General features: G+C 39.8%; 1 protein-coding gene across 1 annotated transcript in view; it reads right to left on the minus strand.

Annotated features, from left to right (window-relative positions):
- TAF1B (TATA box-binding protein-associated factor RNA polymerase I subunit B) overlaps positions 1-14,090 on the minus strand; it is a 193,794-nt gene extending 179,704 nt beyond the window's left edge. Inside the window, exon 1 of the mRNA XM_067151370.2 lies at positions 13,751-14,090. Coding sequence (XP_067007471.1) covers positions 13,751-13,855 — 105 coding nt within the window. The 5' untranslated portion in view covers positions 13,856-14,090. The remainder of the gene's footprint in view (positions 1-13,750) is intronic.
- Between the last annotated feature and the right edge of the window lie 6,211 nt (positions 14,091-20,301).

Here is a 20,301-nt window from a genome sequence, read left to right on the forward strand (position 1 = left end):
GATTTATCCGTCGGATGGGAACGTAAAACTTTGAGCAGACACCTTGGTGTTATTCGATAGGAATAGGCTATGTGCTGACAACTGGTTTCACCCTCTCCCTAACTCATTATCATCATTATAATCATCATCATACATCCAGGCATGCAGGTCACCCATGAGTGTCAAATAGAAAGACCTGCATCAGGCGAGCCGAACGTATCCTCTGACACTCCTGACTCTAAAAGCCATACAACAAATAAATAACTTAAGCTGTCTTCCTCGAGTGTGAGTAATTATCTCCCATGTCAATGCCTTCTCTTTGTCAACTGCTGTCTTCTTTTTAACTTTAAGCTTTTAGTTCAGGGTATCTGATCTTCGCTTCATATGAACTCTCCCATAGTGTTTCCTTCCCAGTCATGCCTTATTAAAGACTTCAATTATTTCTGATGATAATAATAATAATAATATTGGTTTTATGTCTCAAGTAGCTTATGCAGTGGCCTCCACGGTATGTACTAGCCTTGCGTCTTGGGTGGTGTGCTAAGTCCCAACTGACGAGCCTAACTTAGCACACGAGGGCGAAACGCAGGCAACCAAGAATGAGTTAGCTGGAAAATTTATAATGTCCAATAACGGACCATTATATTGGTATTATAAATTTACTCATTCAGGACAAATATTTTAGGTTCCCTATGGGAATCAACATCTACATCATTTGATGGCCAGGCAGGCATCTATTTTTTGGAAATGAGACATAGCTCTCATAGTGCATTGGCACTGCTGGTGGCTTCAAGTAGCTTATGCAGTCGCCTCCACGGCACGCACTAGCCTTGCGTCTTGGGTGGTGTGCTAAGTCCCAACTGACGAGCCTAACTTAGCACACGAGGGCGAAACGCAGGCAACCAAGAATGAGTTAGCTGGAAAATTTATAATGTCCAATAACGGACCATTATATTGGTATTATAAATTTACTCATTCAGGACAAATATTTTAGGTTCCCTATGGGAATCAACATCTACATCATTTGATGGCCAGGCAGGCATCTATTTTTTGGAAATGAGACATAGCTCTCATAGTGCATTGGCACTGCTGGTGGCTTCAAGTAGCTTATGCAGTGGCCTCCACGGTATGCACTAGCCTTGCGTCTTGGGTGGTGTGCTAAGTCCCAACTGACGAGCCTAACTTAGCACAAGAGGGCGAAACGCAGGCAACCAACAATGAGTTAGCTGGAAAATTTATAATGTCCAATAACGGACCATTATATTGGTATTATATGTATAAATATCTAAACCGTAAGTATTTTTTAGAATAGTGGCATTCATATTTAATTTTAATTTTAGTAGTATTTATTCTATACAGTCGCTATTAAGTACGTTCTTCAACAGCTGAAGATGACCTATTTACAGGTCAATGTGTAAAATAAAGTATTGATTAAGTGGAGAACTCATCCTTCATACTTGTGTGCTTGAACTATCAATACGGACTATGAAGCTAGTAGATTATAGGACCAGAATTTGGCGAGATCTCGACCATTTGGTGTGGCCTTCACTAAATCTTGCATGCAGCAAACGAGAGGGCAGGAATTTCAATTAAGGAGGTGTGCCATGGTTTGTTCTTCTAACGAAGGTGGTAAAAAACTAATATCACTTTCACATGTCTGCATATACTTTATTTCAATGAATTTGGAGCAATATCTTTACTTGTGGAAGAAGTAGTTGGAAAATACAGATATGGCAGCAAGTCCAATTGAACATAAAATAATGTTTCCAGGAGGCAAGAAGGGGAAGGTAAAATGTAAGCGATGAATATTTACGGCTGTGGGCTTTGGAAATTGCACGTGAACTATCTATCAAAAAAAGAAATTTCTCTGCCTCTCATGCCTGGATCAGCCATTTCAAGAAACAACAGAGATGGAGTAGGAAAATTATGAAATTTGTATCCTGTTTGCATATTCAGGACAAAAAACAAAAGAATAAGGCTGCAGAAGGATTTCTGAGGAGGGCTCGTGAGCGATTTCTTCATTGTATCCCGTCCTCTATTTACCCTGATCAAAACGATATTGAGCACGAAATGCGATTGAAAAAGACTATCTTTTTTAGGTGAGAAACACACACAATACCCCAATCAGTTAATTCACTCACACATTCATACACCATAATGCCAACAATCAGTATGAATGTCTCTTTGTACCTAACTTATTTATTGTACTGTAGGAGCCAACCTTAACCTTCAATGCTCTGGTTTCAAAAAAATGTTAAAAGCAAATAATATAGTATTTACTGCCACAAAATCAAAAAAAAAAAAAAGAACGAAAAAGGAAAAACAGAACTGAAAATATGGTTTAGAGAAGCCTTTTTCCCCCATTCTCTGAAGACAACTGAAAATGAAAAAATGAAAACCTACAACCTGTTTTCCAGTCATTGACCGGGTCAGGGATGGAATGAATGAAGCAGATATAGGCTATTAGTACGATGGGGTCGCCACTCCCAAAATGATTTATTAATGACTGACAGATGCTGTGAAATGAGAATGGAGAGTGTTGCTGGAATGAAAGATGACAGGAAAAACCGGAGTACCCAGAGAAAAACCTGTCCCGCCTCCATTTTGTCCAGCACAAATCTCACATGGAACAACTGGGATTCGAACCACAGTATCAAGCCGTGAGAGGCCGACGCGCTGCCATCTGAGCCAAGGAGGCTCACCTCTCTGAAGACAACTGTGCCCTCCCTTTTGATACGTGGACCGCATACCGTGATGCAACTTATCTTGAAGACATCCCTCCACGCAAAACAATAGAACTACTTCAGATTCCTCCAGGTACCATGGGCATAGTTCAACTGTTAACAAAATCTTTTTCCAGCAGTAGAAAGCCTTTTATTGCTGATTAACAGAAATTCTAATTTCTTGTAATGATGTCAAAATTGAGGTTCACCAGTTCTACCAGGGTAGAGTGTTATCCAGGAATTAGGTTAAGGCAGATGTTGAGGAAAGTAGAAGAGAAGGAGGAGGGAAAGGATAAGGTGGTAGTGCTTCACGTTGGTACTAACAACGTAAGACAAGCAGGTATAAGTACCAACATAGTTGGGGATGTGTGGGATCTGGTAAATGCAGCATGGATGAAGTTTAAGGAAGCGGAGATTGTTATCAGTGGAATTCTGTGTAGGAGGGATACTGACTGGAAGGTGATTGGGGATTTAAATGAGACTATGGAGTGGGTATGTGGGAAACTGGGAGTGAAATTTCTAGATACTAATGGATGGGTAGGAGATAGGGATCTGCGCTCAGATGGCCTTCACTTACACCGCAGGGGTACTTGTAAGTTAGGAAATTTGTTTAGAAGGGTTATAGGGAGGTACATTCAGGGAAACAGGGTGCGCTAGGCAGCGGTGTTAAGGGAACAGGGAACTGGATAGGGATGACATAAAACTGTTAGTGCTCAACTGTAGAAGTATTGTAAAGAAAGGAATAAATTAAGTAATTTAATAGATATACACTTACCAGATATTGTAATAGGAGTTGAATCATGGCTGAGAAATGATATAATGGACGCAGAAATTTTCTCACGAAACTGGAGGGTGTATCGTAGAGATAGGATAGGTAGGAGGAGGAGTATACATTCTCGTGAAAGAAGAATTTGTAAGCTACGAAAAAGTTATAGTTGACAAGCACGAAATTCTAGGGGTAAGGCTCATTTCTAAAGATAATAGGCAACTAGATGTCTTTGGAGTGTACAGAACAGGAAAGGGTAGCGCAGATGCTGATTCAGAATTATTTGATAAGATAATCAACTATGTGGGAAACAATAAGGAAAGGAACGTGATCGTAGCGGGTGATCTCAATTTACCAAATGTTAATTGGGAAGGTAATGCGAACTACAGGAAGCATGACCAACAAATGGCAAATAAGTTAATATGGGAAGGGCACCTGATTCAGAAAGTGATGGAACCTACTAGAGGGAAGAATATTCTGGATGTGGTGCTGGTAAAACCAGATGAGCTCTATAGAGAAACCGAAGTATTAGTGATCACGAAGCTGTTTTTGTGGTAGTTAAAAATAAATGTGAAAGAAAGGAAGAGATTAAAATTAGGACAGTTAGGCAGTACCATATGGCTGATAAAACAGGCATGAGGGAGTTTTTAATAAGCAACTATGATCGGTGGAAAACGGTAAATAAAAATGTAAACAGACTCTGGGATGGGTTTAAAGCAATTGTTGAGGAATGTGAAAATAGGTTTGTAACTTTAAAGGTGGTAAGGAATGGTAAAGATCCACTATATTATAACAGGGAAGTAAAGAGACTAAGAAGGAGGTGCAGATCGGAAAGAAATAGAGTTAGAAATGGCTGTGCAAGTAAGGAGAAATTAAAAGAACTTACTAGGAAATTGAATCTAGCAAAGAAGTCAGCTAAGGATAACATGATGGCAAGCATAATTGGTGGCCACACTAATTTTTGTACAAAATGGAAGAGTATGTATAGGTACTTTAAGGCAGAAACAGGTTCCAAGAAGGACATTCCAGGAATGTGTATGCGAGGATCTTCAAACGGCAGAAGCATTCAGTCAGCAGTATGTATAGATTGTTGGTTACAAGGATAATGTCCAGATAGAGGAGGTGACTAATACTAAAGAAGTATTAAAATTTACCTATGACAGCAATGACATTTACAGTAAGATACAAAAGTTGAAAACTAGAAAAGCAGCTGGAATTGATAAGGTTTCGGGGGATATACTAAAGACAATGGGTTGGGATATAGTATCATATCTGAAGTACTTGTTTGATTTTTGTTTGCATGAAGGAACTTTACTAAATGAATGGGGAGTTGCTATAGTAGCCGCTGTGTATAAAGGTAAGGGTGATAGGCATAAAGCTGAAAATTACAGGCCAGTCAGTTTGACGTGCATTGTATGTAAGCTTTGGGAAAGCATTCTTTCTGATTATATAAGACATGTTTGCAAAATTAATAAATGGTTTGACAGAAGGCAAGGTTTAGGAAAGGTTATTCCACTGAAACCCAACTTGTAGGATTTCAGCAAGATATAGCAGATATCCTGGATTCAGGAGGTCAATTGGACTGTATTGCGATTGACTTATCTCAGGCATTTGATAGGGTAGATCATGGGAGACTACTGGCAAAAATGAGTGCAATTGGACTTGACAAAAGAGTGACTGAATGAGTGGCTCTGTTTCTAGAAAATAGAACTCAGAGAATTAGAGTAGGTGAAGCTTTATCTGTCCCTGTAAAAATTAAGAGGGGAATTCCTCAAGGCAGTATTATTGGACCTTTATGTTTTCTTATATATATCAATGATATGTGTAAAGAAGTGGAATCAGAGATAAGGCTTTTCGCAGATGATGTTATTCTGTACAGAGTAATAAATATGTTACAAGATTGTGAGCAACTGCAAAATGACCTCGATAATGTTGTGAGATGGACAGTAGACAATGGTATGATGATAAACGGGGATAAAAGTCAGGTTGTGAGTTTCACAAATAGGAAAAGTCCTCTCAGTTTTAATTACTGCGTTGATGGGGTGAAAGTTCCCTTTGGGGATCATTGTAAATACCTAGGTATAAATATAAGGAAAGATCTTCATTGGGGTAATCACATAAATATGATTGTAAATAAAGGGTACAGATCTCTGCACATGGTTATGAGAGTATTTAGGGGTTGTAGTAAGGATGTGAAGGAGAGAGCATATTTGTCTCTGGTGAGACCTCAACTTGAGTATGGTTCCAGTGTATGGGACCCTTACCAGGATTACTTGAATCAGGAACGGGAAAAAATCCAAAGAAAAGCAGCTCGATTTGTTCTGGGCGATTTCCGACAAAAGAGTAGCGTTACAAAAATGTTACAAAGTTTGGGCTGGGAAGACTTGGGAGAAAGGAGACGAGCTGCTCGACTAAGTGGTATGTTTCAAGCTGCCAGTGGAGAGATGGCATGGGAAGACATCAGTAGACGAATAAGTTTGGATGGTGTCTTCAAAAATAGGAAAGATCACAATATGAAGATGAAGTTGGAATTCAAGAGGACAAATTGGGGCAAATATTCGTTTATAGGAAGGGGAGTTAGGGATTGGAATAACTTACCAAGGGAGATGTTCAATAAATTTCCAATTTCTTTGCAATCATTTAAGAAAAGGCTAGGAAAACAACAGATAGGGAATCTGCCACCTGGGCAACTGCCCTAAATGCAGATCAGTAGTAGTGAGTGAGTGAAGTGAGAGACACAATCCTTTGCATACATTTTCAGTTATCCCCTCCACAATTTTGGGATATGTTAAAATATTCATGTTTTGCAACAAATTACACAAGACAGCAACTTCCCGAGTTCATAGTGCCCCTTAAATATTGTTTGGAGAAGAAGAAAGAAATGTATGAAAAACAGTTCTAATTTGTCGTGCTTGGTGTAAAAACCATTCTGCTACACTTTTATAAGTGAGTGACACAGCTTCAGAGCATGTCGGGAGACTGCACACATATATGGACCTGCCACATCACAACTCCGAGCTGGCTCAGAGATGTCCAGCTGAGCCACCGGTCATGCTTGCATAAAAGGTTTCGAGGTACAATTTCAGTATTGCAATTAAATCTGGAGGCCTATTCTCAGCATGCTTTCCTCTTACAGTACAACTAAGGTGTCAAGAAAAATTCAGGATAGGTTTCTACCTGTCTTACCCGATACTACCCTTGTTAGGTTGTTTCCTCTCTACCTTTGCAGTAGTTTCCATTGTTGTAATCAAGAGAAAATGGTCACTTTCTATTCTGTAACCTTAGTAAACTTGAAAATCTGTCACCAACTGGAAGTGATCTCTCTTCACTAACATATAATCTACGACGGAGCATTCATCTCGGCTGGGTTACTCCCTCGTCTACATATGGGAATATGGTGATCACAGCAACAAAGTTATTGGCAACGCAGAGATCAACAATCCTCTTACCATTGTTGCTAACCACGTGTTCACCATGCCGGCCAACAGCTTTGCCACTCCCCTCTAGCTCGTTTCCGACTCTGCCTTTGAGATCTCCTAACATAATGATTTTCCCCTTGAGTGCCGTCCACTGTATTCTGAAGCTTTTCGTGGAACCTATTTTTATCTTATTTCCTTACATCATCATTCACTCCGTACACCACAATAAAGTCAGCCAGCTCTGCCCCAGAATCTAAATGAATGCCGACAGTGAGGATCCTATCTGTGTGCAATTTCCATTCCTGAATCTTGTTTCTGAAATTCTTGTGGACCAGTAGTGCTATTCTTTATCTGGCCCTCAGTCTGCTGCTAACTCCACTGTCAACGAGTAAGTCCTACTTAATCGTTCCCCGTTGTATCTACCCCTTGACCTTTCTTTTTTGTCTCTGTCAGTGCTAATACTACTAGTCTTACTCTCTTGAATTCTATAACCAGTTCATTCTCTTTCTCAGCTATTTCTCGTACATTCATATTCCAAACCTCATAATCCTTTTTCCTTGCCATATTATACACTTGAACATTGAAATGAAACATTTACATATTGAAATTATTTTACATCAACTGATTTCACAATGCATATGATAACCACTGATCCATAAAAGTCTGGGATGACACACACATGCAGCATAAGGCAACTATGAAGTCAAAGAATTGGTTTGATCAAATCAAAACATGTAACTGAATATAGGCTACTACAGAAAGAGATAACTTAATTACGGTTAAAAGATAAATGACTGAAGACTATTCAGGTAGAGGAACATTCATGTGTGTAGGATATATTTTGATTTGATGACTGCCATGCTAACAAGTAACCTTGGGTGAATCATGAGATTCGAATATGCATTTCCGATTGTTTGTATGTTTGTTTGCTGGCTGGTTGGCTCCTCAAAGAGCAACACTAAAGTTTATGTGAATGTACAGAAACTGCAAAAACCAATGGCAGCACCAAAAAGAGGTGTAAAGGCATGACAAGGAATGAGGTACTTTACCACAGCTTGCTCCCCTGCAAACCATGCGACCATGCCGCGGTAGGGAGGCTAGCGCGTCCCAATGAAGCAGATAGCTGAGCTGCAGGCGTAACCATATCAGATGGGTATCTGTTGAGATACAAGACTAACGAAGGTTCATCGAAATAGGGGTAGCAGCCTTTCGGAAGTTGCAAGGGCAGCAGTCTAGATAATTGATTGATATGGCCTTGTAATAATACTCAACATGTCTTAGCTGTGTTGATACTGCTACACGGCTGAAAGCAAAGGGAAACTACAGCCATAACTAACTCCCTAGGACATGCAGTTCTCTCTCTATGAATGATGTACTGATGGTGGCTTCCTCCCGGGTAAAATATTCCGGAGGTAAACTAGTCCCCCATTCGGAACTCCGGGTGGGGATTACGTGAGAGGGGGCAATCATCAGGAAGATAGATATTGACATTCTGCAAGCTGCAGCGTGGAATGTTAGAAGTTTGAATCACTGTGGTAGGTTAGAGAATCTGAAAAGGGATATGGATAGACTAAAGTTAGATGTAGTAGGTATAAGTGAAGTACGTTGGCAGAAAGAACAGGATTTTTGGTCAGGCGACTACAGAATTAACAACACAAAATCAAACAGGGGAAACGCAGGAGTGGGTTTAATAATGAATAAGAAAACAGGGCAGCAGGTAAGCTACTACGACCAACATAGTGAAAGAATTATTGCCGTCAAGATAGGCAGCAAACCAATGCCCACCACAATAGTGCAGGTCTATATGCCTACTAGTTAAACGGATGAAGAGGAAATCGAAAGAATATATGAAGAGATAAAATACTGAATGCAATATGCAAAAGGTGACGAGAATCTAATTGTGATGGGAGACTGGAATGCAGTGGTAGGCCAAGGAAGAGAAGGTTATACAGTAGGAGAATTTGGATTGGGACAAAAGAACAAAAGAGGAAGTCGGCTGGTTGAATTCTGCACGGATCATAATTTAGTCCTTGTCAATACTTGGTTCAAACACCACAAACGACGGCTCTATACGTGGACAAGACATGGAGACACTGGAAGGTATCAAATAGACTTCATTATGATTAAGCAAAGATTCAGAAACCAGGTGATGGATTACAAAACTTTCCCAGGAGCAGACGTGGACTCTGACCACAAACTGTTGGTCACGAAATGCCATCTGAAGTTGAAGAAATTGAAGAAAGAAAGGAAAGAATGCAAGGAGATGGGATCTAGACAGGTTGAAAGGAAAGATTTTTTTTTGCTAGTTGCTTTACGTCGCACCAACACAGATAGGTCTTATGGCGACAACTGGAGAGGAAAGGCCTAGGAATGCAAAGGAAGCGGCCGTGGCCTTAATTAAGGTACAGCCCCAGCATTTGCCTGGTGTGAAAATGGGAAACCACAGAAAGCCATCTTCAGGGCTTCCGACAGTGGGGTTCGAACCCACTATCTCGCGGATTGAAAGGAAAGAGTGTGAAGGATTGATTCAAGGGCCATGTTGCACCAGGACTAAAAGAAAAGGCTGAAGGAAACACTACAGAGGAAGAGTGGATAACTCAGGAGATACTAGACCTGATTGATGAATGATGAAAATACAGGAATGCTAGAAATGAAGAGGGCAAAAAAGAATACAGGTGATTAAGGATTGAAGTGGAGAGAAAGTGCAAGGTAGCTAAGGAAGAATGGCTGAAGGAGAAGTGCAAGGATGTCGAAGGTTGTGTGGTCCTAGGAAAGGTAGATCCTGCATACAGGAAAATCAAGGAAACCTTTGGAGAAAGGAAATCCGAGTGTATGAATATTAAAAGCTCAGATGGAAAACTACTTCTAGGGAAAGAAGATTTTTTTTTTTTTTTTTTGCTACGGGCTTTACGTCGCACCGACACAGATAGGTCTTATGGCGACGATGGGATAGGAAAGGCCTAGGAGTTGGAAGGAAGCGGCCGTGGCCTTAATTAAGGTACAGCCCCAGCATTTGCCTGGTGTGAAAATGGGAAACCACGGAAAACCATTTTCAGGGCTGCCGATAGTGGGATTCGAACCTACTATCTCCCGGATGCAAGCTCACAGCCGCGCGCCTCTACGCGCACGGCCAACTCGCCCGGTGAGGGAAAGAAGACAAAGCAGAATGATGGCAGGAACATATCCAACAGTTGTATCAAGGTAAAGATGTAGATAATTTTGTTCTGGATCAAGAAGAGGCTGCTGATGCTGATGAAATGGTAGACCCAATTTTTAGGTCAGAGTGTAACCGAGCTGTGAGAGACCTAAATAAGAACAAGACACCTGGAATTGAGGATATTCCCTCTGAATTACTGACTGGCTTAGGAGAAACCAGCACGGCAAGGTTATTGCATTAAGTGTGTAAGATGTATGAGACAGGAGAAGTGCCATCCGATTTTTGGAAGAATGCTGTTATACCTATTCCCAAGAAAGCTGGTGCTGACAAGTGCGAAAACTACTACACCATTAGTTTAGTGTCTCACGCCTGCAAAATTTTAACATGTATTATTTAAAGAAGAATGGAAAGACAAGTTGAAGCTGAGTTGGGAGATCAATTTGGCTTCAGAAGAAATGTAGGAACATTTGAAGCAATCCTGACTTTACATCTGGTCTTAGAGGATTGAATTAAGAAGAACAAGCCACATACATGGCATTTGTAGATCTAGAAAAGGCATTTGATAATGTTGATTGGACCAAACTATTTAAGATTCTGAAGGTGATTGATCAGATACCAAGAACGAAGAATTATCTACAATCTGTATAAAAATCAGTCTGCAGTGATAAGAATCGAGGGCTTTCAAAAAGAAGCAGCAATCCAGAAAGGAGTGAGTTAAGGCTGCAGTTTGTCTCCCCTCCTTTTCAATGTTAACATAGAAGAGGCAGTATAGGAAATGAAAGAGGAATTTGGAATGGGAATCACAATCCAAGGAAAGGAAATCAAAACCTTGAGATTTGCCGATGATATTGTTATTTTATCTGATACTGCAGAAGATCTTGAGAAGTTGCTGAATGATATGGACAGAGTCTTGGGAAGGAGTACAAGATGAAAACAAATAAGTCCAAAACAAAAGTAATGGAGTGCAGTCGAATGAAGGCAGGTGATGCAGGAAATATTAGATTAGGAAATGAAGTCTTAAAGGAAGTGGATGAATATTGTTACTTAGGTAGTAAATCCATCTCTTGGCACCGGCCAGAGTAAAGTGTAGCTTTCACCGAAGTCCCAGTCTCACCCATGGCTGTGACAATATGGAAGCTGCTGGGGTATGGGTGGTGCTGAGTAATGACATTCAGAGCACGACTAGTGCATCTGAGTGTTATGAAAGGTGTTGCTCATAGGGTCAGTCGTGCTGCAATAGCACTTTCTGACCCAATGAGGAAAGCAACGGCAAACTACCCCACTCCTCGTTTTGCCTAGTACGCCTCATTTTGGTGCTGCCATTGGTTTTTGTGGTTTCCTTATAACCGCATAACCTTTGGTGGTGCTATTTGAGAATCCAACCAGCCTCTGGGCTGATGACCTAACAGACAGGTAGTAAAATACCTAACGATAGCAGAATCAAGGAGGACATAAAATGCAGACTAGCACAAGCAAGAAAGAGCTATCTTAAGAAAAGAAATTTGCTCACTTCAAAAACTGATATAGGTATTAGAAAGATGTTTTTCATCTGGAGCGTGGCATTGTATGGAAGTGAAACATGGACAATAACTAGCTCAGAAAGAAAGAAAGAGAATAGAAGCTTTTGAAATGTGGTGTTACTAAAGAATGCTGAAGGTGGGATGGATAGATCAAATCACGAATGAAGAGATACTGAATCGAACTGGTGAGAGGAGATCGATTTGGCTAAATTTTTGCAAGTTATGAATCTCATTATAAAACCATATTGGATTTCAGAATAAGAAAGTTATTATATTAATAAAAACCACCTTTCCAATACATGACATTCCTTTATATTTAGGATAAAACCATTAATACATATACAACTGGACATGTTTCACTCATGCTTAGTGAGCATCATCAGCTGGAAATAACTTAATCCATGGTAGGTCAGGGTCCTGATCCCGGTATATATAATGAAAAAAAAGTCTAACAATACATTGATAAAATACGACTTTTAACAATTTTAAAATAATTAGTACGATTATATTATGTCTATTGAAACAAATAGTGACCATTAAAATTGCTTAAAATGTGAGTGGAATGACATGAATATGTTACAATAATTTTCTGAGAGTGGTTGTTCGTATAAATCAATGATCATAATAATCTTCACTGAATGGCATTACACTGGTTGTAATTAAATAAAAACAGTTTTTCACATTAGGAGGAGCTCTTGTAATGAATTATGATCTTGTTTCGTAAATCAAACGTGATGAGGTGTGCGAGCTTGCATCCGGGAGATAGTGGGCTCAAACCCCACTGTCGGTAGTCCTGAAGATGGTTTTCATTTTCACACCAGGCAGATGCTGGGGCTGTTCCTTAATTAAGGCCACAGCCGCTTCCTTCCAACTCCTAGGCCTTTCCTATCCCATCGTCGCCATAAGACCTATCTTCTGTCCATGCGACATAAAGCAAATTTGCAAGTGACTAATCTCATGTTTTAATCCGTATTGAAATCTGTTGATATACAATAATAAAGTTTTATTATGAATCCACCTGTTCAATACATTATAATGTGGATAGCACATTTCACAACATCGAGATGCACTAATCATACTCTGAATGTCATTCATCGACAGCTTACAATCTGTTAAGTCATAATGAGACAAAGATTTCAATGGAAGGTACATTTTGCTGTGGCCTGTGCTAAGAGACAGATGCAAATATACTGCAACCGTTAAGAAGTAGCAAAATGCGGATCGGATAGTATATTAATCATCCATCATAGTGAGTGAATGACCACAGCGCAGTTGAGAGCAAATCACAATAACAAGTTAAAATAATGACTCATACAGGCCATTAAGGCCTTTCTTAGCCCAGACAACTGCCGCCCAGTTAGATGGCAACGATTGAGTTCTTTAACACGAATCCTCAGCCATCACAATCGGGTTCTGCGACCAGATCCACTGCCTCATGCTTCACACAGCTCCTCAGTTACTCTCTCGAGTCTGGGTGAAAGCCGTTCCACTGCTCAGTCTAGAATTAAAATTCTTGGACTGGCTGAAAATAAAACACAGGGCCACTGGATTTGAGGCCTCAATGCCAGGGGGTCTAGCAAATACATGATGGCAATCTATCTGTTAGGTTATTTGCCGAGAGGCTAACAAAACCCAAATAGCACTAACAAAGATTATGCCGTTATACGGAAATTACAAAAGCCGATGGACCCCGACCTACCTTGGATGCTTAATCCAAGCAACAAAAAAAAACACAAACAGACACAGGCACAGCCTCCGAATGTCATTACTCCCAGCACCACCCATACCTCACCAGCTTCCATAATGCAAAAACCATAAATGAGGTTAGAACTTAAGTGGAAGCTAATTTTCACTCTGGCCTGAAACTAGACACATGCAAGAATACTGTATCCATCACGAAATAGCAACATACGGTTAGTATACAACAAAATCACAAACGATTGAGATTTCAGAACAAGATTTTTTTTATAATAGTTTTATTGCAGCCAAATGGCCATGTAATAAGTACATTAATTCTAACATTTCCACATAGGTCTCATTCTTCTGAACAGAATTTAGTCAATGATTTCCCTCTATTAGGACATGTTAAGACGTGGTATATATCACATTCACGATCGCACAATTTACACATGCATCCGAATTCAGGTTCATGAAATGTTTTGGTTTACAGTAAATAATATACCTACCTGAGACTGTGTTTGACATTCAACACAATAATAAAATCCGATTTCCTTAACATACTCTGTGCCTCCGCAAACAACACACTGGACATTTTTCTTCTCCGAATTCATTCTTTTAAAATCGTACAAACATCAATTACATGGATATGCAATGTATATTGCTCCACGGTATCACAGGAGCAGAAACACAACCACATGTCCACAAAATAGGGCCGAATGACAACCGATGTCAAACAAAGTGCAGTACAACGTGCCCCATATTTTCAAGCAATGCGCCTATGTTTCTTCTTCTTCTTCTTCTACATCAAGTTCATGTCAAGAACGACTCTTCTTCTTCTTCTTCTCCTCCTTCTTCTACTTCTTCTACTTCTTCTTGATACTTATGGACTTTTTTTACTGTCGTCCAGCCACTAAGCAAGACCTTCTTCTTCTTCTACTTGCATAGTTTTTGGACATCGTCGTAAGACGCTACGTCCAGTCACTGGTTTGCGGGATAAGTAATGTCTGGGAGAGGTACCAACATTAGAAGAAATTAGTACACTACGAGATAGTAGGGTTAGCTATGTAATGAAGCTAATTACAGCCGGAAATAATGAAACTGAGGAAAATACCAATACTATGGAGGCTAAACTATCAAGGCATAACACAAAAACACTGGGACACAGGGTTCTAATGCTTCACGTCTGTGTGGTCTGCCACGACGTCTTACTACAAACGAACTAGACCGAACCACAAATAGGGGTGGGATGCGAAAGTTCGTACCTATAGGGAAGGAAAAGGTTACAATTGGATGTTACAGGTAACTAAAAAATTGAGTATGAAGGCTACAACGCGAAAAGACGGTTGGAGCACTAAACACGAAACATTTAAAGGCAGTTGGTAACCCGCATGAAGAAGCTTAGCTATGAATTCGCGACGTTGATGTGCATTTGTCTGACACTGAAAAAAGAAGTGATGTACAGTACCTACTGCCCGACCGCATGGGCAGAAGTTACTTTCGAGAAGAGGCAGGCGATAGAGATGAACAGGCGGACAGAAGAATCTCATCATGTAATGATTTTAACTTATGCTGCCATGGGTCGTTCGGTCCCAGTTCTTCTATTAAATCTGCTAATTTTTTAAGGGCGGTTCGACAGTGTTCATTAGAAAGAACGTTTGATTTACAATGTAAAGCCATGACAGAGGGAGATGCCGGTAGTGGTGCGTGGGGATCCGTAGGTTGCCCTTGAGGACTTGATTTCCGTGATATAGATGCAGTCTCGGTAGGAGTAGCAGGTATCAAACGCACCATTGGAGCGCCAGAATGTTCTGGAACCGATTTCGGATTACTTATCAAATTCAGATATGATGCCCTGTCATAACCTGGTGTGACAGGTGGGCGGGGAGGGTTCCGAACTACCATAGTAAATTTACGCTTTCGAGGGAGAGTTTCTTCCGATTGGGAAGATCTAGTGGGTAAAGGAGGGAAATGTTGTGGCATCGTAAGGGGGTTAGATATGGACGCTAATGGGGCAAAAGAGTTTTTTACTTCGAAATATGATTTGTTTTCAAGACTCATAATGCGTTTAATTTCCTTCTGTTGTTTGTGGATTTCACAACATCCAGCCCCCGCAGGGTGATTTTCTGCACAATTAGCGCATTTAACTAGTAGATGAGTGCAATCTTCGGTAGTGTGATTTAGTGAACATTTTCCACATCGCGGCTCCCTGGAACGACAATTAGTGGCGGTGTGTCCATACCGCTGACATCGTTTGCATAATAAAGGAGAGAATATAAAGGCCTGAACCTCTAAAATGACTTTAAAAATGGACACACTTTTCGGAAGTTGTTGACTTTCGAATACAACCTTCACAGTACCTGTAGGGATATATTCAGTTTTGCCTTCTTTGGATGAACGTCTATTTAGACGTTGTACTTTCACTACAGGGTATGGTGAGTCTAAATAAGTGAGAATGTCGGATTCGGAAATAGTAGTGTCTACTCCCCGTATTACCCCTACTCGCTGAATATTCGAGGACGGAATAAAAGCTGTCAATTTCTTTTCTGTAAGAATGGGATGAGAAAGAAAGGCGTTTGCAGCCTTACTAGACATGAAAGTAACTTGAATTCTATTTCGGCCCTTCCTATGGATGGCCTTGACGTCACCAATTTGCCTCTCATAGAAAATCCGACCCAGAGTCATAGAGTGAATATGTCCTATTTTATTTTGAGATTCAGTCGATTCGACAAATACTATGTAAGGGCCAAGATGAGTGTTAGAATAGGTAGGTACAGGAACGTGCGGACGCTGATCCATGTCACGTATTGAATCTTGAGAACTATCTCGTTGGGTATCGGTATTACTAGCGTCCATGTGTAAGTCCTCACGCACGGCATCCTTACCAATATCAGGAGGTCGTCCTAAAGGGCCACCTCCACTATCTACAGACATAGTATTCCAAAAGGGGATTACACTATACTATCACCGGAACAAACACAAAAGAAAATTTACTAGGATACAAACACAAACATAAAACACTCTACTTATCTACAGACGGGAAAAACCCGCTGCACCAGTGACCGGAGCGAGACGTGTGCACTGCACAACAGCCGAACACCGAATGACTAAGCAAGACCAAATAGCTTGCTTGCTTGCTTGCTGATGCTTATGGGCTGTGTCTACGACATTTCACCCAGTCAATACTCGCTTACTCATGTCAACACACTACTATAAATGAAAAACATTCATATCAATAATTGATGCTTGAGCTTGCAAGTAGAAAAACACAAAACACGGAACTTCACTATATCACATAACAACCCCATTTTGCTAAAGTAGACTGTTGTCATACGGGAAACTTCCAATCTTGCAATCACACTGCGTCTAAAGCTTCACCCACACGAAGAATCCAAAATAGCACTCACAAGTAATACACTAATGATATGAGGAATCACTCATATGGAACCTTGAAAAGCATGAGTAATTCTCACACTATATTACAGACAGAATTATAACACGATATTGGCTTCATCTAGAAACAAATTTAGCACACGAATAATCTCGACTGTAGGATTACAGAGCAAACAAGAAACACTGGTAGGAAAAACCTGCTTGAGTCGCTTGAGGTTAGTCAGAAGTTTTTTACGGGGGTTAGCATATAAAGAACATTCAAAGAAAATGTGGTTGGAGTCGCCATTACGGATATTTGTACCACACAAACAGTTTGTATCCTGCGTTAAATGCAAACGTGATCGATATTGTGGTGTAAGGGCATGATTAAACCGTAACCGAATGATGTTAATAATATGTCGTCTAGTATAAGATCCTCGTATAAACCAAGGTTTAACTAAAAGTGTTGGTTGTAAATGATAATAAAACTTACCTTTGACTTGAGCAGTCTGTCGGAAGAAATTCTGCCATTCTTGACACCCCTCCTGTCGGATAACAACTACATAATCAGAAGCTGGAACAATATTGTTAGTATTCGGAACAGGAAGACGAGAAGCTTGTTTTGCAAGACAATCTGCCTTTTCATTACTCTCAATACCCACATGACCTGGTACCCATACTAAAGTTATGGAAATACCGACGTTGTCAAGCATATAAAGGAGACTCTTGACATTGTATATATACCAATTATAGGATAACTCATACGAAACCAAAGATTGTAATGCACTCAGCGAATCCGTATAGATTGTAGCTCTCGTATATCCCTGTCGCTGAACAAAAAGTAAAGCTTGCTGTATGGCGAATAACTCCGCCGTAAAAATCGAACAGTCACTAGGCAAACCATATTGTTCTTTAACATTTAGAGAAGGTATATAATAAGCGGAACCAACTCCATTAATGTTCTTTGCCCCATCTGTAAAAATGTTTATGCTTCATGGAATATGAGAAAATTTCACTCGTTTAACAGGACATATCTCGGTCCCCTGCAGACAAGTAACGTTAGTAGAGCCATTACGTATAGGCCATATTATTTGAGGCTTAAAATAAGAAACCTGATAGGGTAAGGTATAGGGTAGTAAAGTAACACTGTGTATTAAGGTACACTGTTTCGACTTCAATGTAGTAAAAGCATGAAACAGTACGGGCAATCTGCGTAAACCCTGGCGCCGAACGGAATAATACTCCGAGAGTAACTGTAACTTCGGAGTTAAAGGATGACTTGTTAAAGAAAACTTTTTAAGTAAATATTTCGTCGCAAGTATTTTTCTACATACTTGTAAGGGAGCTTCGCAGGATTCAACTAAAAGTGCATTGGTAGGTGTGGACTTTAAAGCTCCAATACAGGATCGTATTGCTTTATACTGACAAGTGTTAAGAATATTCAAGTTAGTAGAAGATGCTACGTCAAAGATATGTGATCCGTAGTCCAATATCGACCTAATAGTGATCTTGTACAAAGATAGCACCACAACGGGATCTGCCCCCCATTGCCTACGGGTTACAGCTTGTATTACCTGAATATACGGTTCACTCTTCGAACGCAAATATAAAAAATGATATTTCCATGTACGTTTTTGATCGATAAATAACCCAAGATATTTATGGTGACTAACCACTGGTATTTCATACTGATCAAAAGCAAGTGGCGATCGGTCATAGGTTCGGTGATGTGTAAATATCATTGCTCGACATTTCGCTATGGAAAGATTTAACCCATGGGCATCTAACCATGTTCTAGCTTCATGAAGCGTGAAACTAATATGTTGTCTACAAAGCTGTAAATCTTCATGTAAATAGCTTAATATGATAATAGTGGAAACTCCTGCGAGAAACTGGCGACACCACTTCTGCGTGCCATCTAGCGGTTCGAGAGGCTACTGCTGTCAGCTGTGTATGCCAAAAGTGTCTTATTTGTACTTCAGAGAGTTTTGTGCTTGTTATGTATCAAGATTTTGGAAATGGCAGGAAGAGGAGTTATTTGTGCTATGTACGGGTGTTTTAATTACAGAAGACAAAGTGATCACAAGTCATTTTACAGATTTCCTAACAACAAAATTTTGTGAGTGATTATGGTTTTCATTATTTGCTAACAAGGAGGCTCACAGAGGACTGCATTGAAAACATTTTTTCCATCATCAGAGCAAGTGGAGGTAACAATGTAACCCCAGATGCAACAAAACTTTGCAGTGCCATAAGGAGTGTTATGATAAATCAATTGCTCTGTGCTTCTGATGACAGCAATTGTGAATCTGATGTTGCAGACCTTCTACTGACACATAATGTGATGAAATGCAATTTGGATGCTAATGTCTCTCGACAGTGTGAGTTTAGTGATCAGTTAACTGACTATGACCATGCTATATTACAGGGAAATGTAGACAATTATTTCATGGGCTGGGCATGTAGCAAATTTCCTCATGCTGAGTGTAGGGAGGTATTGTCTTCTTGCACATAGAAATGAAAAAGTATGACAATTCTAAAAAAAATTCCGAATATTTGTGGGGAAAGATAGATGCTAACATATCAAGAACATTTGAAGATAGTTTTTGTAAGTTTTTGTTAGAAAGCACTGATGGGATTAGAAGAAAATTAAATGACAGGTTTTTGTCATTGAATGAATGTAGTGTAGTCACATGTAACAGCTGTGTAAAATTACCGACCGTCAAGAACCGTATTTCAAAGCCCTTATCAAGGCATATGTGAATAGAACCAATGACTGAACAGTGAAAAATATTGCCTGTGAAAGTACCAAGTTTAAAAAGGTATTGCATGTGTGATTTGCTCTTGAAGACTGTAGGCCCTAGTCATAACATGACGATCTAATGTTTTAATTTGATAATACATTTGTTGTATTCTTATCACTGGTTCATTCAGGTCAACATCCACCTTTTTCCTTCCCTATATTATGTTACAAGAACGACGCAAACGTCTTAAAATCTGTATTTCGTTGGGTTGGAAGTCGAAATGTGTAGTGTTTGAATAGCGCGTTATGTTAGTGTTCCCTGCGAGCCACTAGAGTGAGCAGCGGCGACAAATACACAGACCGTAATATTTAAAACATGGCGGCCGAAGTAGCCGGATAGCTGGTATTGGCTAACACGAAAATATCACGTACATAAAGTACATAATCGGCGGTAATTTAACATGTTAAATGTAACATCATACGGAAAATCACTTTTTTCACGTACGAAAACGCTTCGCCAACAAGTACCCAGCACATAAAATCAACTAGAATTGCATGTATTCTACTAGAAAAGAGAAAAACAAGCTTATTATTTACTGTATAAATTTAAATTAGTCAAATAACAGTTTCTCTTACCTTTCTCTTCGCTGGATAGAAGAATATACATGATAAAACTGTTAAAATGATATTTATCACGTCATTTTCAATGTTTCATTATAAATTAAGGTACGAAATTCCTCAATTTATTCGCTCACATGAGAACTATGAAACATAATTTCTTGTCTTATTTTTGAAGTGATGGACAATTCCTTACATTCAGCACCCAAATGAAAGGGGAGTACACTCGAAATAATAATGTTATTGACTTTACGTCCCACTAACTACCTTTTTTTACAGTTTTCGGAGACGTCGAAGTGGCGGAATTCAGTCCTTCATTAGTTCTTT

The sequence above is a fragment of the Anabrus simplex genome, chromosome 7 (assembly GCF_040414725.1).
Source record: "Anabrus simplex isolate iqAnaSimp1 chromosome 7, ASM4041472v1, whole genome shotgun sequence".
Taxonomy (NCBI): domain Eukaryota; kingdom Metazoa; phylum Arthropoda; class Insecta; order Orthoptera; family Tettigoniidae; genus Anabrus; species Anabrus simplex.